This window comes from Clarias gariepinus, chromosome 28, assembly GCF_024256425.1.
Source record: "Clarias gariepinus isolate MV-2021 ecotype Netherlands chromosome 28, CGAR_prim_01v2, whole genome shotgun sequence".
Taxonomy (NCBI): Eukaryota; Metazoa; Chordata; class Actinopteri; order Siluriformes; family Clariidae; genus Clarias; species Clarias gariepinus.
The window spans coordinates 6,625,001-6,644,117 of NC_071127.1; the positions used below are offsets into that span (position 1 = coordinate 6,625,001).

The 19,117-nt window shown below is 41.9% G+C and overlaps 1 protein-coding gene across 7 annotated transcripts in view; it reads right to left on the reverse strand.

Annotated features, from left to right (window-relative positions):
• The window catches only part of LOC128516056 (nuclear body protein SP140-like protein), a 44,727-nt gene that overhangs the window by 3,337 nt on the left and 22,273 nt on the right, over positions 1 to 19,117 (reverse strand). For all 7 annotated transcript variants that reach the window (XM_053490358.1, XM_053490354.1, XM_053490353.1 and 4 more), the window contains 11 exons: positions 18,668 to 18,778; positions 17,666 to 17,776; positions 16,725 to 16,858; positions 16,515 to 16,562; positions 16,375 to 16,417; positions 13,733 to 13,906; positions 5,572 to 5,711; positions 5,373 to 5,435; positions 4,799 to 4,926; positions 136 to 238; positions 1 to 12 (listed from right to left, as the gene is read on the reverse strand). The exon at positions 1 to 12 is cut by the window's left edge and continues 63 nt beyond it. In XM_053490358.1, the coding sequence (XP_053346333.1) occupies positions 1 to 12; positions 136 to 238; positions 4,799 to 4,926; positions 5,373 to 5,435; positions 5,572 to 5,711; positions 13,733 to 13,906; positions 16,375 to 16,417; positions 16,515 to 16,562; positions 16,725 to 16,858; positions 17,666 to 17,776; positions 18,668 to 18,778 (1,067 nt within the window). The remainder of the gene's footprint in view (positions 13 to 135; positions 239 to 4,798; positions 4,927 to 5,372; positions 5,436 to 5,571; positions 5,712 to 13,732; positions 13,907 to 16,374; positions 16,418 to 16,514; positions 16,563 to 16,724; positions 16,859 to 17,665; positions 17,777 to 18,667; positions 18,779 to 19,117) is intronic.

Genomic DNA, 19,117 nt, shown 5'->3' on the forward strand with positions numbered 1-19,117 from the left:
ATATTCACAGTGCTGATAAAAGATAAAACCGACAAAAATCAGAAACAAAGCTCTGTATTCATTTGTGTGTGTATATGTGTGTATGTACAGTTTATGCACATATGTGCCTGTGTGTATGTGTTTGTGTATATATACCATGTTTCCAGAAACAGGACATTGCAATGCAGAATTCAGGCTCATTCGAGTCCACAATTTTTGCTTGGCCTTTAACACACAGAATGTGCACAGCCATTCATCCCTACACACACACAAATTGTTTTACTATTGAGTCAATGCTATACAATTAAGTCAAAACAACCTTAATATTATGATTGTGTAACAGACAGACACACGCACACACATATACAAGTTGTCATACTATTAAGTCAATGTTATATAGTAAAGTCTAAACAACCTTATAATAATTATGTAAAACACACACACACACACACACACACACACACACACACACACACACACACACACAATACATCCAGTACACTCCCCAGTTAAAAAAAAAAAGTCACTATCTAGACTATACTGAGCCAACTAGGTAAGATCCTTCCATTGGATAATAAATGCAGTGATTTATGTTGTTCTGTTGCAACAAGTTATTTAACTCTACAGTAACCGATGCAGTGTGTAGCTTCTCATGTCTTAAACAATCATGTCAGAAGACATACAGTATTCTGTGGCTGTGGCAAAGATGTTATTCTGTTTCAGAAGGATCAAATTATTGTCTCACAGTGAGCAAAGAAAACAACTAAGGAGATTGCTAAAGTATTGCAATGGATTGTGGAGCATGGAAAAAAAGGTCTGATGAGTAAGCATTTATCCTGTTTTAGAGTGATGTGTAGATCAGGGTAAATCAAGAGAGGTGGATGAAGTGATGAACCCATCATGCCTAATGCCTACCATAGGGGCAATGTTACGATCTGGGGTAGGTTCTGTTGCACAGGTTTAGGTTCGGCAATGTCATATGCTCAAACATCTGACTACCTGAATATACTACAAGACAAGGTTTTTCCATCAATGGATTTTTTTAAAGATCTTGGCGATATTGTGACTATGAATGAAAATAAATGTTGTAACATTGCATAAGCTTATGCCACAATGCCACAGCAAATATGTGCTGTAATCAAAACAAAAGGCAGTCTAAAGAAATGTTAGGTTGTGTGTTTATTTTGTGTATTACAGTATTTAGTGTATTAGTTCTTCTGTTTGTGGTTAACTTATTGTGATGAGAAAAAATGTTTTAAACACAGTTTAACAAATGCATATCTGAAGCTGCTCAAAACAAACTAACTGTATGCTGAATGCATGTTAATAATTTTCAACTGTGTATTAATTAAATCAAATCAAATTCAAATTTTATTCGCACGTACACAGTCATACACAGTACGATATAGTGAAATGCTTACACGACTGCCAGTGACCTTAAAAAATAAATGCTTAAACATAGGAGATAAATATAAATAAAAGAAATACGTTAAAAGATAAAATTAACTAATAAAATATACTGTACAAGTAAAATATACTGTAATAAAAGAAATTAGGTAGAAAATAAAATTAGCTAGTAAAATATACTATACAAGTATACTGTAATAAAGAAATATGGTGGAAAATGAAATTAACTAGTAAAATATACTGTACAAAGTAAAATAAAATATACTGTACAAATAAGAACAAATATCAATATAATAATATAGAAATATAAAAAGAAGAAAATAGAAATTTGTCCAAATCAGAAATGTAGAAATGACTAAGCTGTGCAAATATGCATAAAAGTGACTTCTTAAAGTGACTTGTTATTAAAGTGATTTGTGCAGTTGTTCATAAATAAAAAATATGAATATATAGTGCAAAAGTGTGCATGAATGTGTCCATAGTGGCCATGAATGCCCAGTCAGTGTTGGATGTAAAAAGATGATGTTAGTTCTGTATTGTGTTGTGGTTAAGAGACCTTATTGCCTGCGGAAAAAAGCTCCTCCTCAGTCTCTCTGTGTTGACCTTCAGGGAGCGGAATTGCTTCCCAGACCGCAACAGAGAGAACAGTCCATTGTTGGGATGGCTGAGGTCCTTCACTATCTTCCTGGCCTTGGTCCAGCACCGCTTACAGTAAAGAGCAAGTGCAGGTCAGGGAGCTTGGTGCGGATGATTCGTTCAGCTGAACGCACCACCCTCTGTAGAGCTTGTCTGTCCTGCGTGGTGCTGTTTCCAAACTAGGTCGTGATGTTCCCCATCAGGATGCTCTCTATGGTGCAGGAGTAGAAATTCCTGAGCACCTTAGAGGGCAGTCTAAAGTCTCTCAAGCATCTGAGGTGGGAGAGACGCTGCCGGGCCTTTTTCACCACAGTGTTAACGTGACAGGACCATGACAGGTCCTGAGTGATGTAAACACCGAGGTATCGAAAGCTGTCCACTCTTTCCACTGGGCTGCTGTTGATGACTGGGGTCTGGTAGTTCAATCAGCTCCTTTGTCTTGCTGATGTTCAGGAGGAGATTGTTCCTCTGGTACCATTTCTCCAGATTTCCAATCTCCTCTAGGTAGGCCGACTCATCGTTGTTTGTGATCAGGCCCACCACGACAGTGTCGTCAGCAAACTTAATGACGGTGGTGGAGTTGGTAGAGCCCACGCAGTCGTGGGTGTATAAAGAGTACAGCAGGGGGCTCGGAACACAACCCTGGGGGGCTCCAGTGCTAAGAGTGAGGGAGGCTGAGACATGTCCGCCCATCCTTACTGCCTGTGGTCTGCCGGTTAGGAAGTTGGAGATCCACTGACACAAAGATGAGCTAAGTCCCAGTTGCTCCAGCTTGGTGATGAGTGTGGAGGGAATTATGGTATTAAATGCAGAGCTGTAGTCGATGAAGAGCATTTTCACATAATTTCCCTTCCGAGTGTCCAGGTGAGTGAGTGATGTGTGGAGGAGATTTGAGATTGAATCGTCTGTGAAACGGTTTGGACGGTAAGCGAACTGTAGTGGGTCCAGTGTGTCTGGTAGTGAAGAAATGATGAAGTCTCTGACCAGTCGTTGAAAGCACTTCATCACTACTGAGGTGAGGGCTACAGGGCGATAGTCATTGAGAGAAGCAAGATGTGGTTTCTTTGGGACAGGAACAATGATGGACTCTTTAAAGCATGTGGGGATCACCGACTGAGATAAAGAGATGTTGAATATCTCTGTGAACACAGGTGCTAGCTGGTCTGCGCAGGCTCTGAGAATACGACCTTAGATGCCATCTGGTCCTGCTGCTTTCCTGGTGTTCACTCTCTTGAAGGCTCTTCTCACGTCATGGTTCGATGATGATGAACGTGCTTCCGGTGCTGGCAGTGTCTTCCTGTCTGTAGCCGTTGGCGCCGCTATCATTAGCATCGCTAGCCTCTTTAGCTGCAGCCTCGAAGCGAGCATAGAAAGTGTTCAGCTCCTCTGCCAGAGTCACATCTGCGTTCGTCATACCGGATGTTGGTGCTTTAAAGTCTGTTATTGTCCTTAGTCTCTGCCACAGGCTCCTAGAGTCATTCTGTTGGAGCTGTGACTCTAGTTTCCTCCCGTAGCTTTTCAGATGTTATATAACACAGCCTTGTACGGTTGCATGTCCCCCGACGCAAGTCCCGTGTTGTAGGCAGCGATGGGAGATCTCGGAGCATCGCGGATGGTTTTATCCACCCACGGCTTTTGGTTGGGAAACTTTCTGATAGTCTTTTTCTCCACTGTATCATCCGCTAGTTTCCCGATGAATCCCACAACCGCTTCCGTAAACACGCTGACATCATCGGAGCTGTTCACTGAACATGTCCCAGTCTGCGTCATCAAGTGCGGTTGCGTCAACAATGGTCCAGTGTCCTTCCACCCCTGGTGGGGCAGGTGATGTGTTGAAAAAAGTTTGGCGCTGCGCATCTAAGGTTGGCACTACTAAGTCTCTTCTAAGTCTACTTCTAAGTCTCTCCGTCACAATAAGCGTCCCGGTGTTGTGTCTGGTGCTGTGTAAGTGCCAGTGTCCATGTCTGCTTGTGGTGGAATGTAAACGGCGCTGATTATGACCGATGTGAAGTCTCGAGGTAGATAAAAAGGATGACATGATGGACAGTAGTTCCAGATTTGGTGTGCAGTAGCGTGTAGGAGGAACAACGGTCGTGCTGTTGCACCAGCTGCTGTTCACCATTACACGCCATGCGATGAACCGAGAAGAACTCAGCCGGCTGGATGGCGTGGTTCGGCACCGCTGGGTTTAGCCATGTCTCAGTGAAGCAAAGGAGATTGCAGTCCCGAATGTCTCTCTGGAACTTTATTCTGGCCCTGAGGTCATCGAGCTTGTTCTCCAGTGACTGGACATTGGTGAGCAGGATGCTAGGCAGAGGTGTGCGGTGTGCACAAGCTCTCAGCCTGTTCCTGATGCCAGCTCGTTTCCCTCGTGGCCGCCGCTTCGCGTCGCGTCCTTTGTTTTCCCTCAGGATCTCACTCGGCCAGCTCGGATCCGAAGTTACAAACGTCAAATTGTGAGTACATTGTATACCAATAAAAACAAAAGTGTCTCTATCATACCTAATGTACTCAATGGTGATGAATTAGCCGGTTTAAAGTTACTGAAAGATAACTTAAAAGACGAAAAAACAAAGTAAAATAGGTCGGAGCAGTCGTGATGGCAGCTGACCTCACCGGCGCCATCTTGAATCAAAAGGGTTTTTACAAAAGGGTATTACAGGGTTACTCTAAAAATAAATTATATTGTAACATTTACTGGCTTCAAAATTTTGTCTATGTATTCTTTGGTAAAGGTTTTTTTTTTATTTCTTTATTTGGTTTCTATTTTTCTTACTTCAGTGTGTCCTCCTGTAGAGTGGGTAAGTGGCAGTGATGGTGAAAAGCTTGTGGACACCCGTCACAGCACACCAGCTTTCCCAAAGTGTTACAAATGTAGCACACATCATCATTATCCTGTTCCCACTGGTTCACAAAATGAAGGAAACATTAAATGAGTCATTAAATGTTTGATATCTTGTTCTTTTATGTTGCTCACTTAAGTAACAGTCACCAACAGTGGGTGCAATTACAACTGCAAATCTACTAGAATGTGTTCCACCACATTAAAAAAAAACTATTCACTTATTAATAGTAACCAGTTACAATAAAACCATAACTAACCTCATCTAATCTAATTCTAAGTCCAACTTAACAAATGTCGAATGTTTAGTGAATCCAGTTTTATTGGCTATTATTTTTTAGTTCTGTATAACACATTTCTTTACCCCAGTTACAGAGAGAAATATTAAACTTAGATACCATGACACTAAGCTTTTCAAAGCAAGATAGTAAAAAAATTGTCATCACATCTTTCAAAAGAAACCAGTAAGTTGTTAAGATCAGAATGGTGGTCCAGGTTTAAGACTTACTTGCTTTTCAGGAGAGCAAAGATCACAGGGACAAAGCCATGAATGTATGTGTAGGATTTTTTTCTGCAAACAGAACAATTGCAAAAGAGACAATATACTAACAAATAAAAAAAACCTGTACATACAGTAATCAGTCTAGTTACTCTTGCCCTTTTCAACAAAGAGAACAAGAGAGTGAAAATTAAATCTCTCACATCACCTTCACCAGGTAGTTAAGGGTTTTGCCATGACACAGTATGTCTTTCTTCCAGTGTCCATTAGTCAGAGTTACCCCCTGCTTTACAAACTCCTCAAGATTGAACCAGCGCTCCTCTGTGCGGATACACTTACTGTGTAACCCTGCAGCAGAAACACACACACACACACACACACACACACACACACACACAATGATCATTTACTTTACTAGTATTTATTTCTTTGTATGATATGTAAATGATGCACATTCTTTTATACTGTAATTCTAAGCATATAATCACCATTCTGTTGTACTTTACATATTGCAGTTTTGTATACATACTATACTATGCATGTCATCAAAAAAACGTCTCGGGTTACTTTGCTGTAACCCTGTTCCCTGAAAAGGCGGGAACGAGATGCTGTGTGAAAACGCTATGGAAACATCTTTTTGCGTTGCTGGTTGTGAAGCATGTGTGTGCCAAACTTGCCAAATTTTTGCCATATATAACCTCGGTCAGGTGACGTCATCTGATGAAGCGCACCTGCAGGTTATAAATAGGAGTGAACTGAAAACATTCCTCAGATCAATTTTGTCTGAAAAGGACGTCCAGTCACGCAGGCAGTGCGGCATTGGAGCGCAGCATCTCGTTCCCGCCTTTTCAGGGAACAGGGTTACAGCAAAGTAACCCGAGACGTTCCCTTTCAAAGGCTACACTCGATGCTGCGTGAAAACGCTATGGGAACGAGAATACCAACGCCACCGCACTGCAAGTGTCTGGACCCCAAGGTTGTGAAGCGTGTGTGCACAAAGGCCGAGGAGGTCTCAGAACGATCTGATGGGAGGCTGACTCAAGGACCTGTGGGCTCGGAGTAGCATGAACATTCAGACTATAGAATCTCACAAATGTGTGCGGAAAGGTCCAACCTGCCGCATGACACACTTGCTGCAGGGGAAACCCTCTTGCCAGCGCAATAGATGAGGCAATCCCCCTGATTGGATGAGCCCTGATTTCTCGAGGCGAAGTGAGACCACGCGCCTCGTAGGCTAGAGCAATAGCTTCTTTTCCTGATGTGATGAAAAAAGGCTGCTCTGACTTACCCCACTAGCTAGTGCGGTGGACGTAAAATCTGAAGAGTGCATACTAAAGATAGTAGGTAAAACCTATCCTGCTCCGGAACTGTAAAGGCGGAGGACAGAAGGCTTTGAGGAAACTGGGTGCATTGTCAAGAATAAAAATAGTTCGGGTGAGGATGCTGAATAGCTCTGACTAGCCCAGGGGCAAAGTCTAGGCAGGAGGGAAAGCCTGCAGATCTCCCAAAGTGATTATAAGAAAAACCTTCTTGAGGGTCAGAAGCAGGACAGGCGCTGACTCTAGTGGTTTGGGAGGGGTGTCAGCCAGTCCCCATCCGTCAGAACATAACAAGCCGAAATAGCGGCTACGTACATTCCGAGGGTACTAGGGCATAAGCCTGAGTAACTTCTTGCAGAATTCCAGAACTGAAACAATTCAGCAGTGGACTGGGTCTACATGTTATGTCATGCACCACTTTCCAATACCCTCTCCTTGAGGGCATACGTTCTTCTAGTGCGTTGAAGGTACCAGGGCTCCCAACTCCATATGCCCTGAAGCCCAAACCGCCTTGAGGGTCAGAAACGCATCCTGTGCCCAAAGCAGAAACTGGTGCGCTAGCTTATTGAAGAGGCACAGTGCGCTTTGGCGATCATGGGCCAAAATGTACATCGCCTTGAGGGCCAGAAACCCACATGTGCCCAAAGCAGAACTGGTGCGCTTGCTTATTCAAGCGGCGCGAGCACAGTTTGCCCCGGCGATTATGTACGAGACTACCCTAGTGTTGTCCACTCGCACTAGGGCATGATAGCCTCTTAACTGCTGGAGGGGGTGTTTCAGGGCCAAAATAAAGCCATCAGTTCGGGGCAATTGATGTGCCACGCGAGAAGATGGCCTCTCCAGCTCCCTTGGGCTGGACGGCCATCTAAGACCGCACCCCAGCCCGTGAGGGAAGTGTCTGTCATTAGCATCTGCGACGACAAAAGGACGCACGTAGAGTGGGACCCAAAGTCAGAAACCGGGGTCTGAACCACAAAGAAAAGGTATGAAGCCACCTGGCGCTTAACCCATATTTGCCTCCGGGGATTGGCCCTTGAGTAATCCCCTGGCTTTTAGCTATAATGTACATCGCCCTGCGGGACAGAAACTTGTCCTGTGCCCAAAGCAGAACTGGTGCGCTAGCTTATTTAAGTGGCGCGAGCACAGTTTGCCCCAGCGATTATGTACGAGACTACCCTAGTGTCGTCCACTCGCACTAGGGCATGATAGCCTCTTAACTGCTGGAGGAGGTGTTTCAGGGCCAAAATAAAGCCATCAGTTCGGGGCAATTGATGTGCCACGCGAGAAGATGGCCTCTCCAGCTCCCTTGGGCTGGACGGTCATTCAAGACTACACCCCAGCCCGTGAGGGAAGCGTCTGTCATTAGCATCTGCGACGACAAAAGGACGCACGTAGAGTGGGACCCAAAGTCAGAAACCGGGGTCTGAACCACAAAGAAAAGGTATGAAGCCACCTGGCGCTTAACCCATATTTGCCTCCGGGGATTGGCCCTTGAGTAATCCCCTGGCTTTTAGCTATAATGTACATCGCCCTGCGGGACAGAAACTTGTCCTGTGCCCAAAGCAGAACTGGTGCGCTAGCTTATTTAAGTGGCGCGAGCACAGTTTGCCCCAGCGATTATGTACGAGACTACCCTAGTGTCGTCCACTCGCACTAGGGCATGATAGCCTCTTAACTGCTGGAGGAGGTGTTTCAGGGCCAAAATAAAGCCATCAGTTCGGGGCAATTGATGTGCCACGCGAGAAGATGGCCTCTCCAGCTCCCTTGGGCTGGACGGTCATTCAAGACTACACCCCAGCCCGTGAGGGAAGCGTCTGTCATTAGCATCTGCGACGACAAAAGGACGCACGTAGAGTGGGACCCAAAGTCAGAAACCGGGGTCTAAACCACATAGAAAAGGTATGAAGCCACCTGGCGCTTAACCCTTAGGAGTCTGAGGGTGTTTTGGAGCTCTGAAGAGATTCTGACATGTCCTGACATTTGTGTATTTTTCAGTTACTTATAAACTTATAAATATCTAAAGTCTGATATCATTTTATTCAGTACAAACTGGGCAACAATAATATATGAGCAGCATGTATGTACAAGTTTGTATATTTGAGAAAAAAAATGTTATGCGTGATTTTTGAAAACAACAAAAAAACAACTTACTGAAATAAGACCACAAAACACATTCATAACATTTGTGCACAAGACTTTTGTGACCTGGATCTTATAATGTAGAGGTTTTACTTCAAAATGATGTGACAATCACCTTTCTTACTCATTTACAGAAAACAATACATTCATTTAAATTTTCTAAGACACTTTTTGTTTAGAAAGGCAGTATGCGAGGAGGCGTGAATGATCATGAATAATGCTGTAATTCACGCCAGAGAAGACAAAGAACCGCATAATGAGCTGTATAATTACCCCTTTCATGTGAAAGTGTTACACATAGGAAAGTGTTACAAGAAAATAATTAGAAGACAGAAACATATTACTTTGTTTGTGGTTTATTTAGAATAACTTAAGATTCACTTGCAAAAATTCCAGAAACAGTTCCAAATAAATAAAAAGTGCAAAAAGTGCAAACAACATTCATGGTAAAATGGTGCAAACCTGATGTGGTGTCCTGATGTGAGGTGCTGGTGAAGGCAAGGGTGATGCAGACACATTCCTAAAAACAAACAAATAAATAAAAAAGTTAGCCTATACTGTTCATAGTAAATGGATGTGCAATTAATATATATGGACGCTTAATAGGTATGAAGTGTATACATTTTGTGCCCCTCTGTGTCTGTTGATGGACAATAGACTAGACAAGTCTAGTGCATCTCAAACATTTACACCTGAGGCATTAGCAAACACCATCCACCTGACATGCTTTACACACATATTTAACACATTCTAAACAGGTATTTGTAAATACAAGCTTAACAAAAGGCATTATGAACATTTACACCACAGAAATATTCATAAACATTCATAAATTCATTATGTCTCTTAGATACATAAGGCAGTATTTAGCTAACTGGAGCTAGCTTGTTTGTGCTAAATAACATTACCGATAGCAGTGTTATAAGCTAACCAAAACGGATCCAAATATATATTAGCAACCATAATCTAAAGCTATCCAAAACGAGGTGAAATACATTAGAACATTTATAAACATCTGTAAACTCCATAAGACATTAGCTTAGCCACCGGGAAATAACATGTTTGCTACATAAGGCAGCCTGTTAGCAGTGTTATCTACATGCTACACTAAACTGTGTAAATGGCATTGAAAGCCAATGTGTCACACAAGCTGACAAGAGCTAGCTGAAGTGAGGGAAATATTTACTAATATTAGTTTAATATTATCAGAATAAGAGTTATATAAGACTTAATAACTTACCCAGTGTCACAGCAGTTTGCTTCAATGTCCTCTGCTGGATCTGTTCTCTCTTTAAAATGCCCCCGTTCGCCATCACACAGTCTTCTCCTGAGGTAAATGTAAACTCCTCCTCACTGCCCAAAATCATCTGAAGAGTTTTCTTTGCTGTACAGCGCGTGCCATCTTCCAAACGTGCAGTAAACTCACTGAATCTGAGTGTTTTCAAGCCGGTCTGTGTGTGTTTTCGTGCCGTTGCCCGGGGGGCGTGGCCTCGTATGCAGATCACCCTGTGACTGTTTTCCGTGTGAATGGCGTGTGGGCGTGTCCTGCCGCGGGTCATTAGCAGATAATGAAGTGCGACAGAAATTCTGTGCCTCTCCTTGGTTTTATACGGATTACATAAACTGAGAATATTTGTTTTCAATCTGAATTGCATCATTTAAAAGTAGACCCTTTAAGCTTTCTATAGATATATTTCTCATGTCTGTGTGTGCAGTATTCGCGGAGTTTCAGTTCATTTTAGTGACGTGTTTCAAAAAGATTTTCGCGGAGACAGAGACGGCTGAAAGCGCACCCTGTTTATTTTCTTTATTTTACAAAAGCACATTGTTTTGTGGATATTGTGAGTATACATGAAAAAAAGTAGACCCTTTACAGATTCAAATAATGTACTACACTAATGTGTATGATTAATCATGACGGAGCATTTTAAACTCTTTTCACGGTTACCAGAAAAAAATGCATTTTTTCCGCCGGCGGCAAGTCAGACTCCTAAGGGTTAACCCATATTTGCCTCCGGGGATTGGCCCTTGAGTAATCCCCTGACTTTTAGCTATAATGTACATCGCCCTGCGGGACAGGAACTTGTCCTGTGCCCCCAAGGGGAACCTGGTGCGCTAGCTATTCAAGCGGTGCGAGCACAGTCCGCCCTGGCTATTATGTACGAGACTACCCTAGTGTCGTCCACTCGCACTAGGGCATGATAGCCTCTTAACTGCTGAAGGCGGTGTTTCAGGGCCAAAATAAAGCCATCAGTTCGGGGCAATTGATGTGCCACGCGAGAAGATGGCCTCTCTAGCTCCCTTGGGCTGGACGGCCATCTAAGACCGCACCCCAGCCCGTGAGGGAAAAGTCTCTCGTTAGTATCTGCGACGACAAAAAGATGCACGTAGAGTGGGACCCAAAGTTAAAAACCGGGGTCTGAACCACATAGAAAGGGTACGAAGCCTTTGGCGAGGCCTTGCCTCGGGGGTATGGCCCTGAGTATAATCCCCTTGCTTTTAGCCACAACTGAAACAATCTCATGTGCAGAGGCCCAAAGGTTTCACCGTAGACACAGCTGCCATGAGACCTACAAATATCTGAAAGTGATGAACAGTCACTTTCTGGCCTAGCTTGGTTTCCTTCAGGGTGTTGGAATGGATTTGACACGTGCAGGAGACCCCTGTGCCCGCATTGCGGTCGCATTTTAGGTGACACCCAAAATGTTGTGTTCTGAGCAGGAAAGAGAACGCTTTTATGGCGTTGAGTCTCAATCTAGGAACAGAGATGAGCTAGGAAGACATCCCGATGTCGAAGCGCTAGCTCCTGAGACTGAGCCAGCATAGCTAGTCGTCTAATGTGCGGGTTAGCTAGACCAAATGGAAGGACCCGATACTGGTAAGCTTTGCCCCCGAAAGCGAACGTCAGGAACTTCCTGTGTTGTGGCAATATTTCTGTGTGAAATATATGCGTACTTCAGATCGATTGTCACAACCAATCCCTTGGTTGGATTGAGAGCAATCACTTTGACATGGCCCCTATTCCCAGGAACGTCTTGTAACTCCAGAGTCAGTAGATGCGCCTAGTTCTCACTACAATGCTCAGTACCCAAAAAGATATACTTGGCAGTAGCTTTTACGCTGCCAGTTTCTCCTAAAGGGGCAGAGTCTTTGCGGTTAGATGGGGGGGGGGGGGGGATGTATTAGCTGTTCGGCATCCTGAACATGGCAAGGAAAAACTGAAAAACTAACATTTCTTGGAGACCGGTGTTGTCCGAAACATCAGTGGTGGCGGAGCAGGAACACCGACCTCCTGGAGGTGCCAGGGAGAACACTTCATCCCTGAGAGGAATTCTACGTGCCCCTCCCCGGGGGGAGCCACCCCCACGGTCCTGGACGACCTCAGTACTTCTTCTTTGTGATGGAGACAGTACGTAGGTCCGACTTCTTCAAAGCTGATTGCAATAACGCTCTATTCCTGCGTTTAGCACCTCGCGGGAGTCAGATCCGGTCGGGGCTGGGTGGCCGACAGTCCTGACCCTTGAGCATGGCAGGGAAGGACTTTCCCGAAGGCTTGTTCATATGATTTCGCCTCCCAAACCTAGTGGCGACGTTAACAGGGTCGCCAAACCAGCCAGAGGGCGAGATGGGGCATCAAGGAGGAATGCACGATCCTTATCCTTGATTCTCCAGTGAGATTTAGCCACAGGTAACTCTGTGGAACACCATCGCAGCCATAAAAACAGCCGATAGGTCGGACTGTCTGCTTTGATGCACGAAGAGACAGGTCTGTGGCTCAATGTAATTCCAGGAACGATGTTGTAGAGCCCCGCCAGTGCTCAAGTCTTTCAGCAGGTCAGCCTGGTAGGCCTGCAAAACCGCCATGGTGTGCAGTAGAGCACCAGCCTGATCAGCTGCCTGACGCTCTTCCCCACCAGGGAAGATGTCAGTCTACACGGCTTGGTGAGGAGTGTATGCTTCTTTTCAGGAAGGATGATGTCCCAGGAGAGATAGCCCCAGCGTCTCTTCTAACTAGGACATCATCCTATAACCACACCTTCGCATCAACATCATTCGAATAATTTGAAGATGATGGCATGAAAACATGGGATAAATAAGGCTATTCCATGAAAGGGTTAACTCGTCATGAAGGTTGCCAAGAAAAAAGGGAGAAAGAGAGAGCGCCGTTTATCCGAGGCTCCTCCCCCCTGGCCACCCGACAGTAATCTGTCGGGGTTTTTTTTTTTTTTCGAGCGCTTGGGGAAATCCCGCTTCTGCGGCGAAATACAAAATGCGATCGCTTGATCGCATGCGTTACTTACCTGCGGAAGCGAGAGTAAGTCTTTCCTATCCATTTACAAGAAGCGCCGGAGCGCGCTTGAGAAGTGGACAGAAAACTTCCTGATCCGGCGACGACGCGAGAGAAAGGGGGATTCCCGTCTCGTGCACATCTGCCAGATTGCACTGTTTAACCCAGGAATGCGCCGAAACAACGGTGTGGAGATCGCGATCTGAAAGAGCGGAGGCGTGGATCTCCTAACAAACTTCACCATATAGGTGAGTTAATATTTTTAAATTTACTTGCACACATCACACGCAAACACAATATTCGGTCCTTTGAAGACAAAAAGATCTGAGGAATGTTTCCGGTTCACTCCTATTTATAACCTGCAGGTGCGCTTCATCAGATGATGTCACCTGACCGAGGTTATATATGCCAAAAATTTGGCGTGTTTGGCACACACATGCTTCACAACCGGCAACACAAAAAGATGTTTCCATAGCGTTTTCACGCAGCATCGAGTGTAGCCTTTGAAAGGGAACACTTTTATTGTACATGCTGATAGTACAATTCTGCACTTTTCATAATGTCTATTGTTTCTCAGAGATTCTAAAATCTGTAAATTTAGCTCTTACTGTATGCCTACCTACCTGTAAATCTGCTTTTATGTAAAATCCCACTGACAGAACCACAGCTGACTGGTAAAGCAATGGTGTCAAATGTAGATAAGTCCACTGGCTCACTGTCATTTTCATTGTCTTCTTCTTTTTCATTATCCTCTTCTTTTATCCACTCTACACAGTCTTCATTGGATTCATTTGTCTCTACATTCAAAGTCAAATTTAAAGTCAAACTTATTTTAAAAGTACATTTAACAAAACAGTTGTTGGAAGTGCTGTACAATCCTAAAATAGATGCAAAAACAGAAAGAAACTACAAAAAAAATCAATATTATAAAAAATAATATTAAATAAAATCCGAGTCCAAATAAAGCAATAAACGACAATGAAAAATTCAAATCTCATAAAATTCTGAATTTCTGAATCTGAACCACTGGTTCAATGGTATCAAAGTTTCCATTTAAAAACTGAGGTGGGAAAACAATAGAACAGAATGAAGATTTAATATGGCCAATAATTTCCTTAAAGTAAAACTGCCGCAAACTTGTTAAAAGCTGCAGAACATATAGCACTGATGGCTGGCTCACAAGAAGGAGGTAACTACAAAAAAGGTCAAATTAATTCACACCTTACAGCGGACTCAAGATGTGGGGGTCTGGTACAGTTGTTTATTAATAATAACTAAAAGATTTTTTTCTATTTTGCAATTCTTTGATAGACAATTAGTCTGTTCATCACAATTTACAAAAACTACATGCAAATTGCGTCTTTCATTCAGGTCAGCTCTCCTACACTCACATGTGGCAGCACAAGTGGTGTCATTTATCAAGGGTGCAGATTTAGGTTTAGAGTGCATGGTTCTGAAAGGTGCAACACTATTCAAGATATTAAGAAGTGTTACTTTAAATAAAAATTTTAGCCTTTCGACATTAAAACAAAAGAAAGCATTAAACATCACTGGGTGGCATGGTGGTTAGCATTGTTGCTTTGCACCTCCAGGGTTCGGGTTCGATTCCCAGCCAGGCTTAATTCCCATCTCTGTGTGCATGGAGTTTAAATGTTTTCCCTGTGCTTGGTGTCTTTCCTTTGGGTACTCTGGTTTCCTCCCACAGTCCAAAGGCATGCAGATTAGGCTAACTGGTGTTCCCAAATTGCCTGTAATGTGTGATTGTATATATGTGTGTGCCCTGCGATGGTTTGGCACCCTGTCCAGGGTGTCCCCCGTCTTATGCCCTAAGCCTCCTGGGATAGGCTCCAGGCCTCCCCTGACCATGAATCCAGGATAAATCGGTATAAATGATGAGTGAGAGTGAGCAAGTAAACATCACTGAGCAGTATTATTGAAAGCAGCACAGAATTGTACAGCAGTAGAAGAATTAAAAGAACAACATCACCGTGCAGGTACACACTGTTTAGTGGTTTGACAGGGGAGCAGGATTTCGAACACAACAGGCACGTGATTATGAAAAAGTAAATCACAGATCTTCACAATAATGACTGAAAGTCCATAGGATAAAACAAGATCTAATGTGTGTCCCTGCTGTTGTGTAGGATCTGCCAAAAACTGTACAATAAAGCTTTGTTAGGACAAGAGTTGTGAATATTAAAATCACCAACAATGCGAATCATATCATATTTCGAGATAATTCCTGCAAAAAAGTCTGAAAAATCACTAATAAAGTTTGTATTATATTTAGGTGATCTGTATATCATGATACATAATACCAGAGAAGAATGCTTGAGCATGATTTTATTAAATCTGGAGTTGAGCTCCAACACTAGCTGATTACGGTTAAAACTTGTCCTAAACATAATCTCCATTCAACTTCCTTGTCCAGAATTTCTCTGCAAAGTAAATACACAATCGTCCTGCAGTATGACTTCAGTAAATGTACTAGACTCACCAACACTCATCCAAGTCCCTGTTATGCATAATGCAAAATGTGAAGAAATCATTGAGGTTAAAAGTCTTATCCAGTATTGACCTGGCATTTACCAGGGATATTCTAACCAGGTCTCCCTCATCATCATTGCAGGCTGCTCGACCCAGCGGCCAAAGGTTTTGGTGATTCATCCGCCTTGTCTCAGACAAGTTGAGCAAGAGCACGATATACAGGTGTCCTCTTCCACACCAACAACAGGTAGCAGCCAGTTTTTCAGAGGCTTCAAAAGACGCCCAGTGAAAAAAGAATTCATCTAATCCACCTACAGTGCATAATGCCAAATGGGTTTTACTTTCACCTGCACGCCACCACATTTACCCCGGCATCTATAAGGCCTCCTCCAAGGAAGTGGAACCAGAGCATGTCGGAGGTGATCAGGTATTGTCAAAGGTAATGGAGAGGAAAGCCTTTGATTTACCAAAGTTTCAGAGGTAATATAAATATGAAAAAGCATTTGGTGGTGATAAACCAGCAAAAAGGTAGACTTCTCAATAATACAGAAAAGATAAAGCAAGAGCAAAAAAGAACGGAGAAAATAGCGACAAAGGGCAGGCCACACACCTTTCACCTTGACCAGACATTAAATAATAACTCTAACAGCAGCACACACAGAAGCACAAAAATGCAAAAAAAAAAAAAAAAACTTTTTAATTAATTTTTATTTTATTTTATTTAGACTATGTTAGCAAAAACAAAAAAAGAAAATGAAAATAAACTGCATAAACTAACCAGGACTGGAGCTTTTCACACATCTAGAAGAAAATGCCTTTTTCTGTATCAAAAGGAAAAAAAGATATATTTTGTTAAGAAAAAGCATAAGAAATTGTTCAAGCACCATAAAACTGAAAAAGATTAAAAATCCACAGCACCTGCTTTGCATATCTTCTGTAAGTGTGTGGACACTGCAAATGTCCCTCCTTCAAAAAATTATCATAATAAATTTATGTTAAAAAAGGATTATTACATAAATTTTTATAATTGCATTAAGTTTATGTATGCCTGAGGATTATGTGAATGCATATACACGTCAACCATGTGCAGTTTTAGAGAATCTTTGTAGAGACAATGTTTAGATTTACCTGTAAAAGTGTCTCCAGAGGAGTGTTTTGGAAGCGGATGCTGCGTTTCCAGTTTTTGTAATTTCCCTTTCCCGAAAATCTCTCAAAGTCATTTGGAGTAAACCAGTGGTCCTGACACAGAATACACTCCTCCCCTACAGGAGGAAAAAAAAAACTTTTAATGTCTAATATAAATAAACTATAAGGTGAGCATGATAGCTTAGTGGTTAGCATTGTTGCTTTGCACCTCCAATGTTGGGATTTGAAAATGTTTAAACTTATTACCCCCTCAGGAGAGCTTTTCCTCAGAGCAAAATCTATATTTTAAATGACAATTTTTAAACTAAGTAAATTTTTCAGCTTCACTGACATACAATGTCTATTACATATGGCACAGAAATTATGTTCCCATCTGGGTTGTAGCCTTTAATCTGCCCTAAGTATCTTGGCAGAGACTACAGGCCTTCCATTACCCTGCTCAGGATAAGTGGTGTAGATACTGTAGCTGATAGATTGATTATTTCTAAAAGCAAATTGAATCTACACAGCTTTATTTCTGTTTGACAACGAAATAAATTACGCGAGACGTTTTCCTTTTTGCTTTTATTCAACATTTTCTACACTCATTTGGAGCTGATTGACTTTGATTAGAGGAATAGGCTTCGTAAACACATCTACTGTAACACATGGACATGCATGCTGAATCTCATGCTTATACTGACACTTTATAGTACTCATGAAGCTTATGATAACACAAACTGTGATGGCAATGACAAAAATCTATGAAAATTTGTAGTTTATCATGCAATTTTGTTTATTTAAACGACAAAATTGCTTTTGGTAATTTTTAAGTACTTTTCTAGTACTTTTTCTTAAATGAATATTAATTGTAATGTTCTGAATAATTATATAATAAATATTTCTTTAAGATTTGTAATGATATGTAAATTATATAGGTGTACCTCTGGCAAGCTTGTCTGCATGGAGTGTGCCCTCTTTATCTCCACAGGTAACAGGAAGAGTTTTAGCTAATGTCGAAATATCCTCCTTCTTTTCCATCTTTATTGGTAGCTCTACAAGAGAGAGAATTAAGCAGAATAAAATTTTAATATTTTAAAATATGTAACTCTTATGTTAATTGTTCGGTTCATATAGCAACTTTGGTTTAAATATTGACTCAAGGCTATCATTTAATGCTTGTGTATAGACTATTTAGTGGGATTTTATTTTCTCTCAGAAAAAAAAAAAATATCAGAAATGTGACGGATGTGATGTCCAAAGTGTACCACGCCTCTGCCCTAAGTCTCATGGGATACGCCCCCAGGCCGCTGCAACCCTGTATACAGTATAAAGCAGGATGGTTGATGAGGACAATGAAAGATTTGAAGTATGATGTTATTACATGATACAAAAAAATGAGGTCATGCTATTTATCTCTAGCTCACTGGCCGTTCCACTATGTACATAAACAAACTCTTTATCCCATCTATCTAAAAACCTCTGTTGTTCAACTACTCTAAGAGCCATGGAGGCCAATGGCAACCATTGGAGACCCGTAGTAGGACCTCCAGTCAACACTCACATACGCATTTACACATTACATGCAATTTGGAAAGACCACTTAGCCTAATCTGCATGTCTTTGGACTGTGGGAGAAAACCAGAATACCTGGAGGAAACCCACCAAGCATGAGGAAAACATGCAAACTACATGCACAAATTCCCGGTGAGGGAATTTAACCCGGGAGCTGGAGGTGTAAGAGTACAGTGCTAATCACTATGTACCTTGCTGTCCTAAACAATCTCTAGTTAACTAACTACTTAACTAACCACATAATATTAAAATGAAAATGTTACTGTATGAATACATAGACATAATACTGACAAGATGCAACTTATCCTAACAAATAAAAAAAACAAAATATTTCTTTAGGACTTGATAATATGTAAATATTGTAGTCGTACGTCTGGCAAGCTTGTCTGGATAGTGTGTGCCCTCTTCATCCGCACAGGTAACAGGAATTTTTTTATCCAATGTCCAAATATCCTCCTTCTCCTCTCTCTTTATTGGTAGGGCTGTAAGAGAGAGGGAGAATATTAACAGAATTACGTTCAGTTAATAAAATAGCATTTAAATATTTAATATTATATTTAAACTTTTAGATTTTAAATATGTCATATTCTATGCATGTTCAATTTTTTCTATTCTGTACATATTGTGCAGTGTTCAGTTAAGCTAAAGTCAGGGCTACTGGCAGAACACACAGGTTCTTCCACTCCAACCATTACACACCATGTCTCCATGGAGCTTGCATTCTTATGCTTGAACAGGTTTGGACCTCTAAGTTTAAGTGTCATAAAATTAAGTTAAAAAAAAATAAAATTAAGTTTTTTGTGTTATAAAATTTTATAACA